The following is a 21,781-nucleotide window of genomic DNA, read 5'->3' on the forward strand; positions in this document are numbered from 1 at the left end:
CTTTCATTTAAAATTGGTTTGAGCTCATTTGGATACATATAAGTCAATAAAAAGTTCAATTTACAGAGCATGCATTTTTCTGAAAATTTTCAGAATTTCAAATCCAAATTTTGGCACACTTCAAATAGTGAATAGTAACTTCCAAACCAAAATAAGCATTAATGCAAGGTTGTTTTCTTCTTAAACTAGATTCACAAGGGTGTTTCCCCACCAATTTTCGTAGTCAACAGAAATGCCTTTAATGCTCAATCTATCATGCAAATAAGATGCACAGTTCTGGAAAATCAAGGCTTATTCTAGCATATTATCATACATGTTCAAGCTTGTAATCCAAACTAAATAACCAAATGAAAACCATGAAAGCATGGATACTATAATCTACTTACATGTGCCAAGAGACCCCAGGTTTACCCAAGCTTCCAATGGTGGTTGAATGGAAAGCCTCAAAATTCTAAGGCCAAGGAAGGTGGCGTGAGGGAGAGGGAGAGAGAGAGTGTAGCACTTGGAGTGAGGTTGGGGATTTAACATGGGTAAGGAGAGGAGAGGTGGCAACAAGCCAGCAAACAAGGTGGGGCAAGTGGTGAACAAGGGAGAGGAAAAGAAGAAAAAGAGGTAGTACCTTGGACTACCCTATTCAATTGTGTATGGCGATAACACATCATGCGCGGTTTGCCACACGCGGCAGTTCTCTTGTGATGTCCACTCGCCGATGATCTGCCGACGCACTTCAACGTGGCTGAAATTTTTTGGTCCTTATAAGAATAACCTTTTCCGATGAGCTTTTGAGGTGTAATTGTTGGGTGTGTATGACCATTAAAGGCCTTATATATGCTTGTACATGAACTTATTGATATAGATGAATATAAACTCAGTAGGAGTATGGTCGCATGTGGACCATACTAAGCAAAAGATGTTTGTTGATACCGAAATGTGCTTAATGTGTTAGCCCGATCTGGTTAGAAAAAACCATGTTACTTGGGCATCAAGAAACAAACCAATGATGGTTAGATGGGTTATCTTTATGCCCAGAAGAGTGAGTCGAGGGATTATGTGACCCTTATGTGTGATGGATGCTTTCAGAGATGGGGCCAAAGCCTCGTCATTTGTACCATCACACGACATGTACATTGATAGTTGTTTTCGAGAAAACGAACCATCTTTTAGGGTAAAGCGTTGTTTTCGGGAAAGCGAACCATCTTTCACGGTAAAGCATGTATATGTGCGAGAAATACCCCCTGTGCACCAACGGGTAATGGATTGCACTAGGTCAGGATGACCTAAGTTTCGTCTCCAAGGGGACTTGAAATCCATATACTGGGACTGCAACCCCTTACCCATTAACTAGACTTTAGTGACCCACTAATGATCTCCTACATGGACGGTAGGTCATAGGCAATGCTAGGTCGGTTTGAGAAAGCAGGTATGGTTCGTAATTTGCAGTTAGACATGGAATGCCCTAGTGGATATTTATTCCTAGACCATATGGATCATTTTCCAATCAACGTATTTAATTTTGTTTGTTTTAATAATATATAATTTTTAAAATTGTTATTTGAATTTTTTTAAATCTCTAGATATTTTATTTATTAAACTTGGATTTATAAAAATAAAGATATTGATTTTATATTGATTTAAATATTCAAATAATGATTTTATATGTTTTTTAAATAAAAAATTGTATGGGAGACCCAATAGGACTTTTCTGCCCACCATAGCAAATTAGGTGGGGCCCATTATGTGCCAGAATGGGTGGCACGCCCCACCTAGGAAACTTACTATTTTAAAGAGCACAAGCTCTTATCTTGTGTGTTTTGGAAAACTTGAGTTTTGTAGAGATTTTGAATCATATTTTTAGTATGTGTGAGAATGCTTGAGCATAAAATTAGAAAGGATAATATTGTTATATATTAATTTTTTATTTGAATTAATTGATGGGAAAATGGTTTAGGAAGTGGAGGATAATGGTTCTTGCACCATTCATAGGATGTTGATGGTCGATCTATGGAATTAAGAGCTCATATTCACCCCAGGTGCATATGCAATCTCACATGAGTGGCAAGCCAAAAAAAACCTTAAAAAACTATAAATCTATTTAAGCCCTATACAAATGGGAGTACCCTACCCAAATCTTTACACCTGAAACCTCTCTCTTCTCTCTCTTATAGAAAAAGGAAAGGGCACACCCGATCACTTGAGTTTTATCTCTCTCCTCTCAAAGAAATCTCTCTCTCCTTTCGAAGAAACCCTAAACGGGGGCACACCCCACTCTATCTCTTTCATGGTTGCTCTCTTGTCTCTGATTATCTCTCATCTCACATTGGAGCTGAGTGGGGTGGAGTCTATTGGGTGTAGTAGAAAGATAAGCATATCTCTCAAACTAGGTTATTAAGAGGGTTCACTTAACTATTGAGTTTGTGATGATCAAAGGCGTTCATGTTCTATTGGTGTGACTTGTCCAAAAGTTGCTTTTCCGAATGAGATTGAAGGTTGACCTCCTACACCATCGGAAGGTGGGTGTGGGGTGTAAGAAGCCTGGTTGAGATAATCTCTAATACCCGCTTTACTTATTTATTTATTGCTTTATTTATTCCCAAGCATAAGTTTCTTTATTATCAAGCATAAGTTGTGTCTTTTCTTTGTTATTGAAAGAAAGATTTTGAATGGCTACAAAATCTTTCCTTTTCATGGTTGCTCTCTTGTCTCTCATCATCTCTCATCTCACATTGGGGCTGAGTGGGGCGGAGTTTATTGGGTGTAGTAGAAAGATAAGCATCTCTCTCAAACTAGTTTATCAAGGGTTCATGTTCCATTGGTGTGGTTTGTCCAAAACTTGCTTTTCCAGTTGAGATTAAAGGTTGACCTCTTGCACCATCGGAAGGTAGGTGTGGGGTGTAAGAAGTCCTGTTGAGATAATCTCCGGCACCCTCTTTACTTATTTATTTATTGCTTTATTTATTCCCAAGCATAAGTTTCTTTATTATCAAGTGTAGGTTGTATCTTTTTTTTGTCATCTAAAGAAAGATTTCGAATGGCTTCAAGTTCTTAAGATCCTAGTTGTATTTTTTTTTTTTTTATTTGAAGTTGATTTATTGTAAAATAATTATTTGTAAGTGATCTAAGCCATGAAAAAAAATTTTAAAAAAAAAGAAAAAAATTTAATTATATACTTTGACTAGATCACACGAGTCTTTCTTTCAATAACGTACTTCTAATATAGTAAAGTTGATGCCTTATGTAAACTTCGAACTTAAAATATGACTTTATAAATTGGAAAAAGTTTATATAAGATTGACACCTTAATGTAGAATTAAGGTCACATCATAAATCATTCGAATTAAGGTCACGTCTTAAATCCTTCTAAAAAAATGTTATTTTGACGTTGGAAAAACATCATCTCGATATCAATATATATATATATATATATATATATATATATATATATATATATATATATATATATATATGGAGAAAAAAAGAGATTTCAAATCCTAAAACTAGTACCTCTTGCAATAAATTAACTGGACAGACCAAGTTTTTTCATGTGTTTATAGATCTGCTTGATTTGAACCATTTTTTAGTTTAAAATTTTATAAAAAGATTAAATTAGATCTCTCCCCATTCTAAAAATTTTCGATACCAAAATTGCATTTCATGACAAACTTTGGAGGTACACCTTTCTTTGATTGTTTAAGCTTGCAACCATATGCAAACCACATCTAAAAATACTTAACTCAATTGGGATAGAGAGTATGCCCTAAGATAAAGTTTCTATAATAACCTTACCGTGTACTCACATTCAAAAATCTATTGGACAATGTTGTGTTAATGTTGAAAAACCCTCTAATTTGTCATCTTAACATAGAGATATATGAATATGAAAAAGAAAAAAAAAATAGTGCTCTTGCAACATATTATTTAGATCGTCCATTTTCAATATTTCCATATGTTTGTAGATCTACTTGATTTTTAATCATTTCTTGAATTTAAAATTTTATAATTAGAGATGAAAATAGATTTTAAGATAATCTTAATAATTTTTTTACACCAAAATTACATATTATGATAAAAGTTGGAGGTGCACATTGGATTGTTAAGGTTGCAACCTTAAAAAGAAACCACACCCTGTAGGATACAAATAAAATTAATCACAAAAATAAGAATCAATATTGACAAAGAAACTTTAAAACAGAGCTCTGGTAGGTGCTCCCGGAGAACTAAGTGAAAGGATAAAAATATTAACCTAGCCTTGAGCCCAATTTCAAGTCAATGGCCTTTTGAGAATGGTTTAAAGAATTGGCCGTAGTACCAACTAGCCTGATGAAGTCTATAACTCCCTTATCGCCAAAGATTAAGGGCCTAAATTCCCACTACTGACTCTTTTTTTTCCTTTTTTTTTTTATATAACCATTTGACTTACAACTTAACCACCGAAGTCCAAGCTCAAGGGCTCTAGGGACCTAAACACATGAAGCACCTACTACCCACCAAAATATATGGGTTAAGGCTAGGTAGGACTCTCAGCTAGGTCCGAGTCCTGTAAGATAAATACACACATTTAGACCCGACCGGGTTAGGTCCAACCCTGGGACCCAGGTCAATTCTAGCTTGGGGGCAACCCTACTTTTTCATGGCCTTTCTTCAGCCAAGACCTGTGCCAAGTCCATGATAGTTGGCTCAAACCCAAAGGGAAAGATAGACCCAAGCCTAGGTGCATGGCTAAGTTGAAGCTCCTGGCTTCCACCCTATTTCCAAATCCAACCCCATTAAATAACAAAATAATAGGAAAACAGTTGGGGATGGACTGGCTCAACAAAGTATTTATTACGTTAAGATTCGACCTTATCGTGTACGACAAAGAAGATATGGCATAAATAACATGAATAACTGAATCGATTTTGTGCTCCTGACTGACTGTACTGTCTATTTGCTCCCCAAATGAAATTCAAGGTAAGAGTATTTCTAGGACCCCAAATTTTGGGACGCAATATATCGAACCTAATGGCAAATCAATAATAATAATAACAACAAATACTTCAATGCAGACCGGCTAAAAGATTAATGTCAAAATATTGAATGGGGGATGGGTGGATATAAATCTTTCAAAACCCAAAATTCATTTACTTTGGAAATAATTATATGGTGATTTTAAATGGACTTCAAACTTTTAAATCCAAAAAAAGCATCTAAGTACCTTTTTATCATGAGAGAGTTAGTTTGCACTATGCTTCCTCGCGAACATGAATAAATAATTGTTTGAATTCAAACTATGGAGTCCTATCCCATATTTACCTACTACCAAGAAAATATGCAAATTGGATAAGCCCAAGCTCACATTTTTCTTGCCTAGAGAGACAGAATTGTTTCTAAGACTAAATTGTTCTTTTCCTTCCCTTTTTTTTTATTTATTTATTTATTTATTTATTTATTTAGCGTTTCCATATCATGAGGTTGACTAGGAGGCTTCCAACACAATAAAGATGGTGAATGTATTTACATTCGTATTAGACTTCAGATTTGTCTGATTTTGACTCTATGGCCAATATCGTCCCATCCAATCAATGTCTCTTATCTTTTTCATTATTCTAATGACTTTTCTGAAGAACAAGTGGACCTCACTTTGATATAATATTAACCACTTGCCCAATAACATAACTATTATTTTAAATGACATTTCTAAAAGACTACAAACAATATAATTTCCAATACTCTATCTCTCAATCAGGTATGCAGGAATTTTTTTATCAGTAATTCTAGAGACTTAACAAATGATAGATAGTTAACCAAGAACGTAAAAAAATAAAAAATCAAGAGAACCGAGGCAATTACAGGGTTCTTTGAGTTAGAAAAACGCACCTTGTGATCCGGACTCGGACTCGGGCAATTTTTGACGGGGACAATTCTGAATAGGATCGATGAATTTTATTTTATTAATTTTCATCGAGAGAATCTTTCCTGTACCTATTAAAATGGAATTTTTATTTTTGGGGCAAGGACAAGAGAACCAATCAAATTTTATATTCTTCCTAACATCAAGGAAGTTAATGGTGGCTTTTCTTCCTACGTCGATGCATGACTATAAATTCATTTTGATGATATGTCTAAATTGGTTCAAACCAGCTACCCCATTAATTACCGATCCATAAAGAAGGCAAAACCAACGTCTCTTAATAATACAGCTTTGGCGTTGAAAATCGTGTGATGGCATGAAAATCAATTATAACTCCAATTTAAAGCTCTAAAAAGGTGCACAGATCTAAAGAATAAAAAATAGAAATAATTAATTTTTTAAAAAATAATCCATTTTCGAATATCGAAACTAATATTGTCATATTTGCTTTGGAGCCTTTTTTGGTTTGGACAGAAATTCGATGTTGTCCGATTCTAATGAATACGTTGGAACTTTTGAAAATTTTTAAAATAAATAAAGTATATATTTATATATAAAAGTCTAAAAAGATATAAGGACATTTAATAAAGAGAATTGAATGGAGAACCATGATTCATGTAGCCGATCTCAATTAATGAGAAAAAAGCTAAAATGATGATGATAGTAGATATATTTATATATAAAAGTATATTCAAAGAATAAAAATTCAAAAAATAAAATAATAATATTGTCAATGAAAAAGACAATTATGTGCTTTGGCTTAAGAGGCCGAATTACATGGAAGTGAGCCAAAGCACAATGGTATTTTAAAAAGACAATTCGATGCTTCACCGGAAGCTTCAAACAAAGGGGCCAAATTATACCCAAACATCCTAAGCCAGCCCAATTGGACACCCCGGAGCTTTGTCAAAGTGGATGCATCCGAGCTTGGATCGAAGCTGCCGAAGTGGGATGCATCCGAGCTTGGATCGAAGCTGCCGAAGTGGGATGCATCCGAGCTTGGATCGAAGCTGCTGAAGTGGATGCATCCGGGCTTCGCTTTGCTTCGATCCAACAAAAATCCAAATACTTGGGCTTCTTCGGCCAAAAGAGGAGCGAATGTATTTGATCGAAGCAACTTTTCCCTATGGGTTTTCTACATGCACCTTTCTTTAATGAAATAAAAATAACAACTTATGTAAACTTTTTCCTACTATATATGCTACTATCCACAATTGGATAAACCTAAATTTGGCACAAAAACAAGATATATACAAGAACCCCAATAGCAACCCACATTAGCTTTAATCCAAATTTATCCATAAAAAGCAACCAATATTCGTTACATCTTATCTTAATCAACATTAACCATCATTATTCAACCTAAAAAAAAGAATACGAAAATCCCCGATTTTTCGAAATTTATCCATACTACAAAAAATGACCAAAACGCCATCAATCAATCCATTAAATGACGAAACGTTTGTTCCGTTTCTTTCTCTTATAGCCATCATGGGTTTCTCGTGATTAGCGTAGAACCAGATTTAAGGGTATAATAGTAATTTTTTTCGAGGAGTTAAAATGTCTATTCATTTTTCCTGAATTAGTTCCTACAATTTTGGGATTTTTCCGCCTTTTTTTTCTCGTGGATGAGTAAAATGCCAAACTGTCCTTACTGTGTGACTTTAAATCCATTGATTTCAATCTCAATACGTCAGTAGGGTTCACCTTTTGCCGTCAATGCCCTTTTTCTCATCCATTTTTTTTGTCTCTTCTTTTTTATTTTTTGGGTTTTTTTAATCCAATATTCAAGTATAAGAGGCGTATCTGCGTTGACTGTTGTAGCAGAGACTTTTCTCTGTAAAAAGAGGGATTTGGGGTTCGATTCAGAGTGTGTTTTGAGTTCTCTGAGAATTTTTGAGGTGACCCAAGTGATAAACAGAGGAGAAAGAGGTTGACAAGGTTCAACAATGGCGGGTGGTTTTATGGCTGCTGGGAAACCTGGAAGAGCAGAGCAATATAAGGGGGAAATAACTCGTTATGTGGTGTTTGCTTGTATGGTTGCAGCTCTTGGTGGATCTCTCTTTGGTTATGACTTGGGTGTTTCAGGTACAAAAATTGCAGATTTTACAATAAATTGAATGACATTTTTTTTAGTTTTTTCTGCATTTTTTTTGGGATTTTTTTTTTAGTAACTCTCAAAGTTTTATTTCTTAAATCTTAATTCTATTTAATTATCTGCAACTTTTATGAAATGGTGGATTTTGGATTCCCTGTTATCTGTGTTTTGCTGATAAGCTTTGGAAGATCTTTGAGTTTTTTATTTCCGAATTTTGATGCAGTTTTGTTGAATGTCCAGGATCATTTAGTTTCTATCAGTAATTTAAATATTGGCGAGTAGTTTCTCCTCGGTCGAGTTACTTGTGCTCAGGCTCTTGTCGAGCCCGAGTTACCGGAGCTGGGTATCCAACTAGTGATATTAAATAAATAAAAATAAAAATCATCAAAATTCTAAACAATTAGGAATTTATTTGGGATACGTGCTTTTATGTTTTCTGTCATTGGCAAAAGATTGGAAAGTGCTGCGGTCATAAATACTTATTTTTTATATTTTTTTTATCTTTTTTGAGTTATTTCAAAAATACCTCTAATCACAAGTTGATTTTTTCAAATCTATTTTTTGTTAATTTTTAACATCATTTTGATGTGTTTTGCTTAATCTTGCTTTAAATATATATTTTTCTTCTTTTTTTTGGAAATTTTATAGTTTTTATAATTTTTTGGCCTTTTTTTTACTGCGGCAATATTTGGCACTAATCAGGCCAAGTTACTCGGGCTCGGCTGAATAATCGGCTCAGGCCAGGACCAATTACTAGGTCTGAGTCACACTCTAACACTGGTTTTGTGGTTGAAAGACAGTTTTTTTTTCCAATCAATGATGGTTTTTCCCCTTCAATCTGTCATTTATTTGTTTGAATCTGAGGATTTTGGGTTCATGTAGTCATCATGGTTTTCTATTTAGGGAAACTCCAAAGGCGGGGTTTAGGTTTGTTAGAATAGGCTGTTGGGTCACTCTAAATAAAAATGATGTCAAATCTGTGAAATCTTTATCTGATTTTTTTTGAAAAATGGGGGCTTTGGATTCTCTATTTTTCTATAAGTTTCACTTCTTTCCATGTTGAGCTTGAAAATAAGACATAGTGAAGGATTATCATGCGCTGAAATCTAATCAGTTTCTTAGTCTGTTGATTTCTGTTTTTTTTTTCTTTTTTCTTTTAATAACTTTAAGGTTAATTTTTGTTTTTTTTTAGAAATGTAGTTTCTTGAAAGAAAATCGTATGTATAGTAGTCCGAGAAATCTCCATCATTTCTTGGTTTGATGGAAAGTTATAGCAATTTCTTTTACATTGAAGAAAAAGTTCAAATGGAAATTCTGCAACTAATACTTTTATAATAGATAAAAGGTAAAAGTTTATCTAGAGCCTGAGGCTTTAAACAGTCAAATTAGAGCCTACCTCAAAAATTTCACTAGAAGAGGTTGTTTTGATGCCCAAATATATTCAAATTGATCATCTAAACATCAAGATGCATGGACATGAGAAAAAAAATGATTTCGAGTTTAGTATATTTTGTAATGATAGTTTTGGACCGTCAATTTTCAAGATTTTCATGGATATGTTGATCTACACTATTTTTGAAGCTTTAAACTTTATAAATAAAAAAAATCTATTTTAAGGCTATCACAAAGATTTTCAGTATTGAAACCTGGTAGGCTCTAATTTGATTGTTTAGAGCCTAAGTTCTATACAAACCGTAGATAAAAAGATGGCAACTTTTTCTTCCAATTGATAAAATGTTCGCAACAAAGTCATTGCAAATTTTCTACTTTTGTGTCTGATAGTCTCAATCATTCATGAGAATCTCAAAAGCTTTGAAGATGGCTACCTCCTAGTATGGAATAAAACTATCTCTCTCTCTCTCTCTCTCTCTCTCTCTCTCTCTCTCGTACACACACAGACACACAGCTAAAATAGAACCTTAAAATTAAATGTCAACTCATTGATTTTCATCTTGATGCAGGAGGAGTGACTTCCATGGATGATTTCTTGAAGGAATTTTTCCCTAAAGTTTACAGGAGGAAGCAGCTACATCTACATGAAACTGACTACTGTAAATATAATAACCAGCTCCTAACTCTCTTCACTTCCTCTCTCTACTTTGCTGGCCTTGTCTCCACCTTTGGAGCCTCACATGTTACAAGAACAAGAGGAAGGAGAATAAGCATTCTATGTGGTGGCTTTAGCTTTGCCTTGGGTGCCATTCTGAACGCTTTTGCTCAGAATATTGCCATGCTAATTATCGGTCGATTGCTCCTTGGAGTAGGCATTGGATTTGGAAACCAGGTAAGAGTGAGAAAAAGGCACAACCTGTGTTAATGTTATGCTCATTTGGTTTAAATTGAGGCTAATGCTAATTGCCCTCTTGTTCCCACAGGCTGTTCCTCTGTATCTCTCTGAGATGGCACCTGCAAGGATCAGGGGAGCCATGAACCTAATGTTTCAGTTAACAACATGTGTAGGCATCCTCGTTGCCAATATTGTAAACTACTTCACTGAACAAATTCATCCATGGGGCTGGAGACTCTCACTTGGTTTAGCCATTGTCCCTGCAACTTGCATGATTGTTGGGGGCTGGTTCCTCCCTGAAACCCCGAACAGTCTCGTCGAGCAAGGAAAACTCGACAAAGGAAGACAAGTTTTAGAGAGAGTAAGAGGCACAACAGAGGTGGATGCGGAGTTTCAAGATCTAGTTGAGGCTAGTGAAGCTGCTAGAGCAATTAAACACCCATTTAGAAATCTATTGAGTAGGAAGAATAGACCCCAACTGATCATTGGGGGTCTCGGGATCCCAGCTTTTCAACAGTTATCAGGCATGAACTCGATCTTGTTCTATGCCCCTGTGATATTTCAGAGCTTGGGTTTTGGCTCTGGTGCTGCCCTCTACTCGTCCATCATGAGCAGTTCAGTACTCGTCGTCGCCACTTTTGTTGGAATGATGGCAGTCGACAGGCTGGGGAGGAGATTTTTGTTTTTGGAGGCTGGTCTTCAGATGATTTCTTCCATGGTAATTGCTTCTCTCTCTGTAGGCTCAAGTTCTCTCACAAATCATAACTACTAAAAAAAGGTTCTCGCGAATCGTAACCACTCAACAACCTTGCATCTATTTTAGCTAGACGATGAGGATGTCGTAATGCAATGTCAAAATCTAATATAAATTTTAAGATAATGTCAAATCTTCACTCTCTAACTAAAATAGGCAGTATCTATTAGATGGTGTAGATTACTACATTTTGTAATCAATCAGCCAATAAACCAAAAATACTGAATCCCTCTCAAATCGGAGAACCCACTGTGTGTGTAGCATGATGTATCATGTAACCGATTGTGGCTCATTGCACAAATCAAATTGGACTGTCTGTTATTCTGTGTGTGTATAACGCTAATATATGATCCTTTCTTTTGCAGTTGATCATTGGCATTGTCCTTGCACTCAAGTTTGGACATGGCTTGACGCTTCCGAAAGCTTATGGTGCAACCCTAGTGATCATGATCTGTGTCTTTGTGGCTGCCTATGGGTGGTCTTGGGGACCTCTAGGGTGGCTCGTTCCATCTGAGATCTTCCCTCTTGAGACACGATCAGCGGGCCAAAGTGTTGTTGTCTGTGTAAATCTCTTCTTCACAGCTGCCATTGCGCAAGCATTCCTTGCGTCACTCTGCCACCTCCGATACGGGATCTTCATCCTTTTCTCCTGCATCATCGTTTGCATGACTCTGTTCATATACTTTCTTTTGCCGGAGACGAAGCAGATCCCGATAGAAGAGATGGCACTTCAGTGGGAGAACCACTGGTACTGGAAGAGAATTGTCACCACACCTTTGCCATCATCTAGCAAAATTTGAAAAATAAAAATTCTTTTTCATTTTTTATTGAGACAAAAATTAGATGAAAATGATCAATGACTAATTATGAAGAAGTTTGTTGATGTTTTGCATTTACAAGGATGTTCTAAATAAGTGAAGTGAAAATGATCGATATATGACTAATTCTGAAGAAGTTTGTTGATGCTTTCCATTTACAAGGATGTGCAAAATAAGTGAAGTTGCATTTGGTATTAGTTGTAACTATTGGTTTTTGGATTTTTCTTTCAATTGAATGTATTTGCCATAAAGTAAGATTGATGTTCATGGATTTTCTTTTAATGGAAAAATCCATAAACATCAATCCTTCTTATTTACCTTAAAGAAAGATTGCTGTCTAATGTTGATTTTGGGTTTTTTTTTTTTTTTTTGTCTTTATTCTGTGTTCCTTTTGTGCAATTTATATTAAATCTTTTAACCGGACATCCTTACTGTACGTCTTTGGTTCCTTTTACTGTATGGTTGGCTGCTACTGGTTTGGGTCTCATTTGAGAGTTATAAATTCTTTTGAGCTTTTGTTCGTTTCAGTTGTAGAGAAACCTTTAAATGTATGCGTCATGCCAACACCCATATCATCATTATCATTTTAGCTTTTTCGGATTGCTACCGACCATTTCTTTGGGGTCTACCCTACACCTACATATATTTATTACTGCTATTTCAAAATACCCACACCTACATATATTTATTATATAAAATATATGTTACTGCTATATATTAAATTTTGATAAGAAATTTGGGAGTGCCCTCTTCTTTGTGGTATCACCTAATAAAAAATATTTTAATAAACAAAATATTTTAGAATAGTTTAGTCTTTTATTTTTGTGAGAAATATTTTGTATTACTTTTATTATGCACCCCCCTAAATTTCATGTTAAAATAATATATAAAATCTTGTGACATTATTTCCGGAGTCCCATACATTGGATAGTCGGGAATAATAGTTGTACATATACATTGGATAGTTGGGAATAATAGTTGTACATATTTTACACATGGGTGGTACCAAATAGAAAGCCTCTTTTAGTGTTGAAAAACCTTACAATGGCTTGAAAATTCATGTTCAACCTTAATTATAAAATTTAAAATTTTAAAAATAAGATTTACCCAATAGATATATAAAACCTTTAAAATCTTTAAAATGAAGAACTTTGAAAATATGCACTACTTTTAGAATTTATATATATTTTTTCTTTATATCTACATCTCGAAATCGAGATGATCAATTATAAGTTTTCCGACTTCATAACACTTAATCTAGTGGATTTTTTAAGTGTACCTCACTTCAATAATATATAAACTTTTTCCTATACTGTAACATTGGTTTTGATTCCTTTTTTTTGTTCCCCACTAGTGCTTTGGATCTCAACCAATTTCTTGTAACTTGGGCCATCTAAAATAATATGGTCTTGTAGGCCAATCATATGATATATCTAATTATGGTTTGGCATAGCTATAGTAGGCATAATATTAAACATAGAACATGCTTCTAACACAAAAATTTCAACCATTAGGAACATTAAATTCCCATAAATTCACATATGGAAAAGCATAAAATAAGATCAAGGTCACAATTACTCCTACTTGTAGCAAATGGATGGGATCACAAGTGACAACAGTCGAGCAATGAAAATAGTCACCTTTAGTCATGGATGTGAAATCATAACATACGATGGGGGCATACAATTGATTGTGCTCAGAAATGACACATCCCAACTTCATATTTTGACTTGGGTTGTTTGTGACCTTTGCATATGAAAACTTACGAGTGTTGTTGCACACAATCCCTTTGTATTTATGACCGTGAACTATAGGAGCATAATGTGCAACAACTCCCTTGAACTACATAGCTATTTGGGAGATCTATTTTTATTCAAAGTTGGGATCCATTTAACTATCAATATGTAATCATTTTATGAAGAAAAAATTTAAATTTGAGTTCTTGAAATATCTAGATCTTTCCCTCTAAAAAATAGATGGTTCCTAATCAATCTTTGGATATCAATATATTTTTCAAGCACATAAGAGAGTACCAATTTTTTTTTATTTATTTGAGGGATCATTGGGTTCTAAAGATATCGCAAAATTGCGATCTAACACATATTTCGAACATATTTTTTGCCTAAGGAAATGAATAGATAGTATGCTCCCACGAGAGCAAGAATTTTTTCACCTTATTTATAGACCCCAATCTCAAGAGGATCGAGACTACTTGAGTATGGTCTCAAGTTGTGTTACCAGGATCTGACTTGCCACTTTGGCAAATAAGAGTCTAATCCAATCATAACCAGTCCAGCAAAAAAACTGGTTGACTTAAGTTTTAGCAAATTTAAAAATAAAAACAAAAGTTTAAAGAGTAACATACTCCACAATGGAAAAAGTAACAATTTCATACAAAAAAAAAAAACTGGATAGATAACAATTCCACTAACCCAAGAGCTTGGCCAACTCATCAACAGCCAAATTCCCATGAGGAATTGCATCAAAATGCACCTCCCTCCTCTTCTGAACCTTAACACTACTCTTCTTTCTCTCACTACCCTCTTTAACCTTTCTCTCACTACTTTCCTTAGCTTTGACCTGCACCACCCCCACATTCTCTCTCCCCCTCAACTCACTCCCTCTCTCCTTACCCTTGTTGACCAAAACCTCTCTCTTATTGTGCCTGTTGTGCACAAATACTGGATCTTTTGGAGCAGTCAAAGCCAGCTTAACAGCCCTATCATACACAATATTAGCATCAATATAACTTTTCTCATCTAGAACCACGGCCATGCCCTCCACGACGGCTCGCTCTCTAAGTCGCAAGACCCCTAAGACTGCCATCCTTCCCTTTCTTTCAGAATCTTCCGACACAGTTCCAGGAGCTTCCCGCAACTTCAAAACTGTACCACTGTCATTGCTTCCAGAAGCATTCAGAACAACCATCAGATTGCCTTTGCTTCCCTCCTGGTCCAGCTGAGTTTTGCTTTCGGAGCCTTCCATTGAGACCACCATTTTGCTTCCCAAACCTTTTGGAGTAACTGATAACTCACTGATGCTTCTAGAACCTTCAAAAGAAGCCAGTGTTTCGCTTTCTGAACCGTTCAATTTAACCTCCACCTCACTTCTGGAATCTTCCAAAACTGGTTGGCTATTGCTTCTAGAACTTTCCAAAAGGACCAGTGGGTCAATGCAGCTTCCGGAACTTTCTGGAGTGATCTCGCTACAATTGGCACCACATTCTGATGAGATTGCCAGCGCATCTTGAAAAGTCGGGGTGGGGCCCACTTCAGTTTCTTCTGTTAGCATATTGTTTGAAACCTTAAGCATGCTTATATTATTAGGCTCAATGCAATTTGAATCAACTTGGTTTGGTTGGCTTGACGTAGTAGAGCATTTCTCTGTATCAAGGGCTGAACTCGAAGTGTCGGGATTTGAAATAGGAAGAATTTGAGGATCAGGAGCTCCAGTTTCGGATGAGACTTCTGCGATTTCTAGGGTTTCTGAATCATTTTCCAGTTTAGAGGGAGATGATGTCCAGTCTCGTCCTCTCCACATCAATATATGTTCATTCTCGAATGAGATCAATACACAGGGTACAATGTCCTATAAATCACCAAACTGAATGTCAGCTCTAAGTTCATCTAAAGAAAGTACTGTTAACTTAAGAAAATTACAATCATTAATTTCTACAATGCAGCTAATTTTAAGGAAGAAAACTATAGATCTACAAGAAACAATGGAAACAAGTAATCCCATGGCATGTGTACATGCATACATGTGAATCTACCCATATTGAGGAAAACATGCATGCATGCTCCAATATGCATATACATACATGCAACTTTACGCAGACAGACTAGATGCATCCATAGTAACCAGTTTTTAAAACCACAGACTCAGGCTCAGACTCAGTAGGGTCAGTGCGGGTCACCCAGTCAGACCGATCATATCGAAACACAAAATTTAGGGCTTTGTTTTTCTTTCTTTCTTTCTCTTTCTTTTTTTTTTTTTTTTTTGTGTGTGAGTGTGTGTGCGTGGGGGGGGGCGGTAAGGGGGGAACTCAGGGGCAATTCAAAGGTTTTCCTGTGGAATCTCCTAACCCCAGCTGACTTGGGCAAGTCCCACACTGAGCTGGTGATTTTCTGTACACTGGCATATAAACACAGATAGATTTCTTTTCACTGAAAACATGGATATAAACATACATATGCACTTACATGGCATGCACACACATATCTCAGAGGAATTAACAAACCTTGAGTTTTGCACCTATCTTCTTGTAGTCACTCGCATTCAAGCCCTGACAATTTATGCGCACCAGCTCACACTCTTCAAAGGCCTCTTTTACATTTTTCACAAGGTCTACATAAACACCATTCTTCGCTGTCCAAAGTACAAATATTTGTGAGTCAAAATGAACAGTTGCTTAACAAAGTCATCAAAATATCTACTTATCAAGGAAAAGAAGAAAATTTGTTAAAGCCACAAAACAATAAAATAAGTGAAATTTGAACTGCTAAGAAATGTGGGAGCATACTCATAATACAAATTTATGGAATTCCTTTTATTTTAATGATAAAAAACAATGGAGTTCAATAATACCCAGTATGGCAGTCAACCAGGTTATAGAAATATTATGAAATATACAGCAAGCTACAATGTTAAGCTAGAATGGTCCTTTTGAAGAACTCACATTTTTATTTGTTCACTTAATAATAGTCAAATCGGACTTTCATTGATCTCGTCTTGGATGAGGGTTAAAAGCTCTTTACACATAAAATAAAGCAAAATTAGAAAGCACTAACCTAGCTTGCATATTGGAGGCACCTTTCGTCCCTTCTTTCGCATCTCCTTTGCCTCTTCTAGAGTCAATCCCTCAGGTACCAGTGGAATCAACCTTGGATACACTGGCGTTATGGGTCTCCAAAGCATAAGAGGAAACCTAGGTCGAAGTCTGTAATTGTAGTTCCTGCCACGAAAAAGGTACAATACCCCTCCTCTCCTGTAAATGATCTTCCCGCCTGTTTTTTCCTGCCAAAAAACGGTATTCTTCTTCATCATCATCATCATCATCATGAAGAGTAATGATCTTCATGTTAATAACTTAATATTAATACCACTGATTGAAAAAACAGAACCGGCCCTGAATGGCCACAGGTTTGATTCCGACTCACCCAGTCGAGTCAGGCAATTACTGTATTGGATCATGCCACAGTTAACAATGAAATTAGAACAAGCTAAAAAACCTTGGAGAAATGAGGTGATTCTGGGTGTTCCTCTGGAATTGCTCAACTCCCAATCATTTCACTTGGGGGATTCCAAGTTGGATCCAGGTTTTTAATTAATAATCCATACTAAAATTTATTCTAACATCAACAATTACTTTCTTAGCATGGGAAGACATGGGGTTGTGGGCGTTGGAAAAAATGTGCAAGTCAATCACATAATACACGTCAAAACTAGAAGTCCAAGTTCTAATAAGAGAGACAAACATCTAGGTTTTTCGTCTAAGCAAAGTGCATAAACAGAGAGAGAGGTGATGTGAAACCAACCTCAAGTTGTTCACAGACATTGTCCATATCAACCGTACACACCCCTTTGCATTTTATCTTGCACGCTCGCAAGCGTTTCCAATGCGCATGAATATTATCCAGCATGTTGTGTGTCAGGCCATCCCTACCTACACATCCGAATTGTGATTAGTAGAAGGATCGATGTGGAAGAGAGAGCGAGAGAGAGAGAGAGAGAGAGCGAGAGAGAGAGAGAGAGAGATACTATGAGAACAAGGACTATGACTTTCTCCCAAAATCTTATTAAACTGGGATGTAGAGAGAACGATAGTGTCTTCCTCTCCCTCTCTCTCCATTTTCTTCTTTTCAATGGTCATGGTGTATTCACCTCTAGATAGTCAAAGGTAGACGCCTTATAGCAAATATTTTTTGAAACTTTTAACCATTTATAGCAAATATTCAAGCCAGATATTGAAATTGGTTGTTTTATTATTCTTACTGATAGTGAACTGAGACAATATCTGTTATGAAAGATTCAATGTCACACACACATTAATATATCATTAGAAGAGGCAAATGTAGATGGATTGTTCATGAACTTGAAAAACATTATCTCTTAGCAAAACCTTGTAAAATTATCATATTCAAACTTTTTCTCTTAATTATTTGCAATCAGTTTCAGCTTTAATTCAAACCATAAGCTTGGACAAAGCTGCATGTTTTTCACAGTCTACATTACACTCCCTATTAACAAGCCCAATTACATTGATCAGTTGTTTGCAAAATAGAGAACTGCAAGAAAAACCTAACCTCTTGAAGTATTACTCTAGCATAAAAGCATTAGAAGTAGGAAAAAATTTTCATGCGGGGCTGGACCGCATGACTACATATGCGATCCAAAAAAGTGTAAGGCATCCATCTTAAAGATGGATGCAACAAGTAGGTGTTCCATCTAAAAACAATTGAACAGTCCAAATGTTTTCTTACTAAAATTATTATTTCTAGTTTTTAAAATTTACTTATTTTTTCATATTCATGATCTCCATGTTAGAGATTACAAATCCTTAAAAATTAAGTCCACAAATCCATCTCAAAAATAGATTTATTAATAGGCCCGCACTTCTACATATGCGGACTTGGCCGCATAGAAACTGGGTCCTTAGAAGTACTTATTTACTACTTATTTACTTGTACACAAACGTTAGCCTAACAGAAGAAATACAAGTAACAACTAACAAAAGCAATACAGGTAAACTCCACCTCTGGCCAAAGACTCTGTGACGCCATTAGCATCTCTACAGGAAAAAGGAAATGGACATGTACTTGCTAAGCTCAACTTTCATCATATAACTTAGCACTGTAACTAACTTAGGGAACGGGATCAGGGCATTGGTCGTTGGGGGGCAGGTGCCTCACCATAACTAATGTCCTAGGCTTCATTCCCACGATTAGCACTTCAAAATAAAAAAAATAAAAAGAAAGAAAGAGAAAAATGCAAAGTACCTTACTCAATTTTCATTTTACCTCAAAGCTGGGTAAAAATGAATTCACCAGTGTTATATTCTCATAGAAAACCAGCTCCTACATTTTCAGCTTATATTTCAGTCAAATTGGAAAAGATAAAAGGAAAACAATTCCTTGCACCATTCGGTTTTTCTTATCAGTAACTTATTGCAACTCATCCATTTAATGGTCTCAATTGAACTGGAATCAACTCCAGATAAACCAACAAACCGAAAAAGAGTAGCAAAAACTACAACAGCAAACACTAACACTAAAATCTTAAAACTCACCCATATTGAGTTGTCTTTTCGACTTCAAGCAAGTCCTTATCAGAGAATTCACCTCCTCAGTAGTCAACGGCTCACCAAGAATCTCTTCTCTTGACTTCACATATCTCGGTCCAGTACCAGGTAAATAGGGCCCAGGAGCTTGAACTGGTTTAACCCCCTTCTTATGGGGTGGTGGTAATTTGAAAGAATCGAATTCAGGTAGCTTCTTCTTACTAGGTGGCAATGGGGCTCTACCAGTCCATGGCCTTGGCATAGTACTAGGCCCAAATGGCATAAATGGGGGTTCTCTTAGAGCCAATGGCTTCACCTTAGGGGTCTCTGTGTAACTGTACTGGAACTCAAATGGCGCGTTCACCAACTTATAAGAAACCCCATGTTCTCCTACTGAAAACCCAGTTTCTGATTTTTCAGAATTCCTAGAGAAAGACCCATGAGACCTAAGGGGCTTGTAAGCCCTAATTGGCCGGAAAGCAGGGTGCTGCGGGTCCTTCTTTGAAGATGAGCTTCTGGTGTCTTTCCTGGGGTTTGATATCTCATTGGCGGGTACATTTTCTGAAGAAAGTTTATGGATTTCAAGGGTTTTAGAGTCCTCCAAAGCCCTAATTGAGGGAAACTCAGTGTTTTGAAGATCACAATCAAAGGAATCACCATTTTCCAAGGAAATTTCATGGTTTTCAGGGGTTTCTGAGTCCTCCGAAACCCTAATTGCAGGAAACTCATTGTTTTCAAAGGTTTCTGAGGAATCAGAAACCTTTATTGCCAGAAATTCAGCGTTTTGAATGTCACCATTAATCACAGAAGAATTATCATCCTTTTCTAGGGTTTCTGAACCCCCTGAAAAACCATAGAACTCTCCAGAAACCCTAATCGGCCCAACCCCACTGTAACTCCTGCCCCTCTTCCCTGCATACCTCCTGAGTTTTTCAGGGCGGGAATACTTCGATTTCTTACCAGGAATGGACGGTCTCGAAGGAGAAGAAGGTGTGCCCGAAGACCTAAAAATGGGATTTGGGTCGTTTGGGTTTCCATCAAAGGGAACATCTGATAAGTTTTCAGCAAGTTGGTCCTTCTTGGATTGGCGAAGTAGGGCTTCCAGCTCTTGCTGGCTTCTTTCATGGCGGATAAAGCGTTGGGCGTTGGCGTTGTTCCATCGGGAGAGGTGGGTTAGAGTGAGGGTCCGGGCGGGCTCCGGTGGGCTCGGGAAATGGGTTCGAGCCGGGGTTCGAGTGGGCTCGAGAGGTGGGCTCGGTGAGAAGATAGGGAAACAAGAAGGGGTGGAGCAAAGGGACATCACTTTTGCCCTTTGATGCACTACTAGTGAGCTTTGACCCCTGCTCAAGAAACAAGGGCGAAAATAATTAGCTGGAAATTATTTAAATGAAATATAAAATGAGAGGGTAATATAGTCATTTTGGGGAAGTTTAGGGGTAGTACAGTTTTTGCGGGAGAGATAATCCAAAGGCCCGCACATGTAGAAATGCGGCTTGGCAATAAATATATTTTTTAAAGGTGCGGTTTGTATAAAGAGCCTAGGTTATAAACAATCAAATTAAAGCCTATCTTCAAATAAAGTTGAAAAATGTGGTTTTAATATTGAAAATTTTTGTGATAGCCTTAAAATATATTTTCATCTTTATCTATAAAGTTTAAAGTTTCAAAAATAGTGTACATCGACATATCTATGAAAACTTGAAAATAATGAAAATTGACGGTCCAAAAATGTATTACAAAATACATTATTTTCAAGACTTGAAATTTTTTTATTTTCTTTTCTTCTTATGTCCATACATCTTGATGTTAAAATGAACAATTTGAGAATATTTGGACATCAAAATAACCTCTTCTAATGAAATTTTTGTGGTGGGCTCCAATTTGATTGTTTAGAGCCTCGGCTCTATATAAACTTTTCCCTTGTTTTAAAATGTAATTTGATCCTGATTTTTAGAGAGTATATGAGTATTTATGTCCTTTTGTTTAATATTTTGTTTTCAAATTGCCTCTATTTTCAATCTTGAAAGTTTGAAATTGGGTTTGGGGTTTTGAATAACTTCGGACTTTCATGGCCTGAAAAAAGTTTATGAGAAATGACATTGAGGATTCAAACCTTAAATATTTAAGTTGACAACGTCAAGCCTTCAAGGTTTGAAGTTGTCTAAAACCGTTGTCAACTCAACTTCAGACATTTGAGGTCCAAAATATGGGCAATTTAGAAAAAAAAGAAAAAAAAAGTATGAACGTAATATTGAAATTTTCATGAAATTTTTTAAACAAAAGATATTCGTGGAAAGAATATGTCTTGAAATTGAACAAAGATTGTTCAATTTCTTAAAGATTTAAGGGTTTGGATACACAAAATTGAAGCTTTCTTTTGAAAATAAGGAGTTAATCTAAAATAGACTCCAAAATTTAGGAGCCAACAAATACTCCATAGTAGTTCTTTTGTTCGTGGGAGTAAGGGTGCATTATCCCCTATGAGATGATTTGAAGAATCACGAATGCAAAAAGTTTAACTTATTTAGAACTTTGGTTTTTTATGTCATACAATCAAATGCAATTTCATTCAAATTTCACCTCATGCATGGATTTTCGATCTAAAATTTCACAACCTTAATCTCGATCATGTAACTTTTCAGGGAAAATAACTTATTT

The 21,781-nt window shown here is 36.0% G+C and overlaps 2 protein-coding genes across 2 annotated transcripts; one reads left to right on the forward strand and one right to left on the reverse strand.

The window, feature by feature from the left end:
- The first annotated feature begins 7,759 nt into the window (after positions 1-7,759).
- On the forward strand, positions 7,760-12,048 carry STP14 (sugar transporter 14). Its single transcript, XM_006853546.4, has 4 exons — positions 7,760-7,975; positions 9,947-10,269; positions 10,361-10,990; positions 11,392-12,048. The coding sequence occupies exons 1-4, from the start codon at positions 7,837-7,839 to the stop codon at positions 11,824-11,826; spliced, it is 1,527 nt and encodes a 508-aa protein (XP_006853608.1). The 5' UTR covers positions 7,760-7,836; the 3' UTR covers positions 11,827-12,048.
- Positions 12,049-14,152: 2,104 nt separating this feature from the next.
- LOC18443354 (CRS2-associated factor 1, chloroplastic) lies at positions 14,153-20,447 on the reverse strand. Its single transcript, XM_006853547.4, has 5 exons — positions 19,133-20,447; positions 17,382-17,509; positions 16,635-16,860; positions 16,085-16,212; positions 14,153-15,432 (listed from the first exon to the last, which is right to left on the reverse strand). The coding sequence occupies exons 1-5, from the start codon at positions 20,421-20,423 to the stop codon at positions 14,272-14,274; spliced, it is 2,934 nt and encodes a 977-aa protein (XP_006853609.1). The 5' UTR covers positions 20,424-20,447; the 3' UTR covers positions 14,153-14,271.
- Positions 20,448-21,781: the final 1,334 nt, after the last annotated feature.

Source organism: Amborella trichopoda, chromosome 5 (genome assembly GCF_054954075.1).
Source record: "Amborella trichopoda isolate Santa Cruz 75 chromosome 5, AtrichopodaSantaCruz75HAP2 v2.0, whole genome shotgun sequence".
In the NCBI taxonomy this organism is placed as follows: domain Eukaryota; kingdom Viridiplantae; phylum Streptophyta; class Magnoliopsida; order Amborellales; family Amborellaceae; genus Amborella; species Amborella trichopoda.

Bases quoted from the DNA above. Each gene is read 5' to 3' on its own strand.
- STP14 (XM_006853546.4), top strand. From the start codon at position 7,837: ATGGCGGGTGGTTTTATGGCTGCTGGGAAACCTGGAAGAGCAGAGCAA. The intron at 10,270-10,360 runs GTAAGAGTGAGA...TTGTTCCCACAG, and splicing joins GCATTGGATTTGGAAACCAG to GCTGTTCCTCTGTATCTCTC. The intron at 10,991-11,391 runs GTAATTGCTTCT...TTTCTTTTGCAG, and splicing joins TTCAGATGATTTCTTCCATG to TTGATCATTGGCATTGTCCT.
- LOC18443354 (XM_006853547.4), bottom strand. From the start codon at position 20,423: ATGTCCCTTTGCTCCACCCCTTCTTGTTTCCCTATCTTCTCACCGAGC. The intron at 16,861-17,381 runs GTTGGTTTCACA...GTTTTTTGGCAG, and splicing joins ATGTCTGTGAACAACTTGAG to GAAAAAACAGGCGGGAAGAT. The intron at 16,213-16,634 runs GTTAGTGCTTTC...TACTTTGGACAG, and splicing joins GCCTCCAATATGCAAGCTAG to CGAAGAATGGTGTTTATGTA.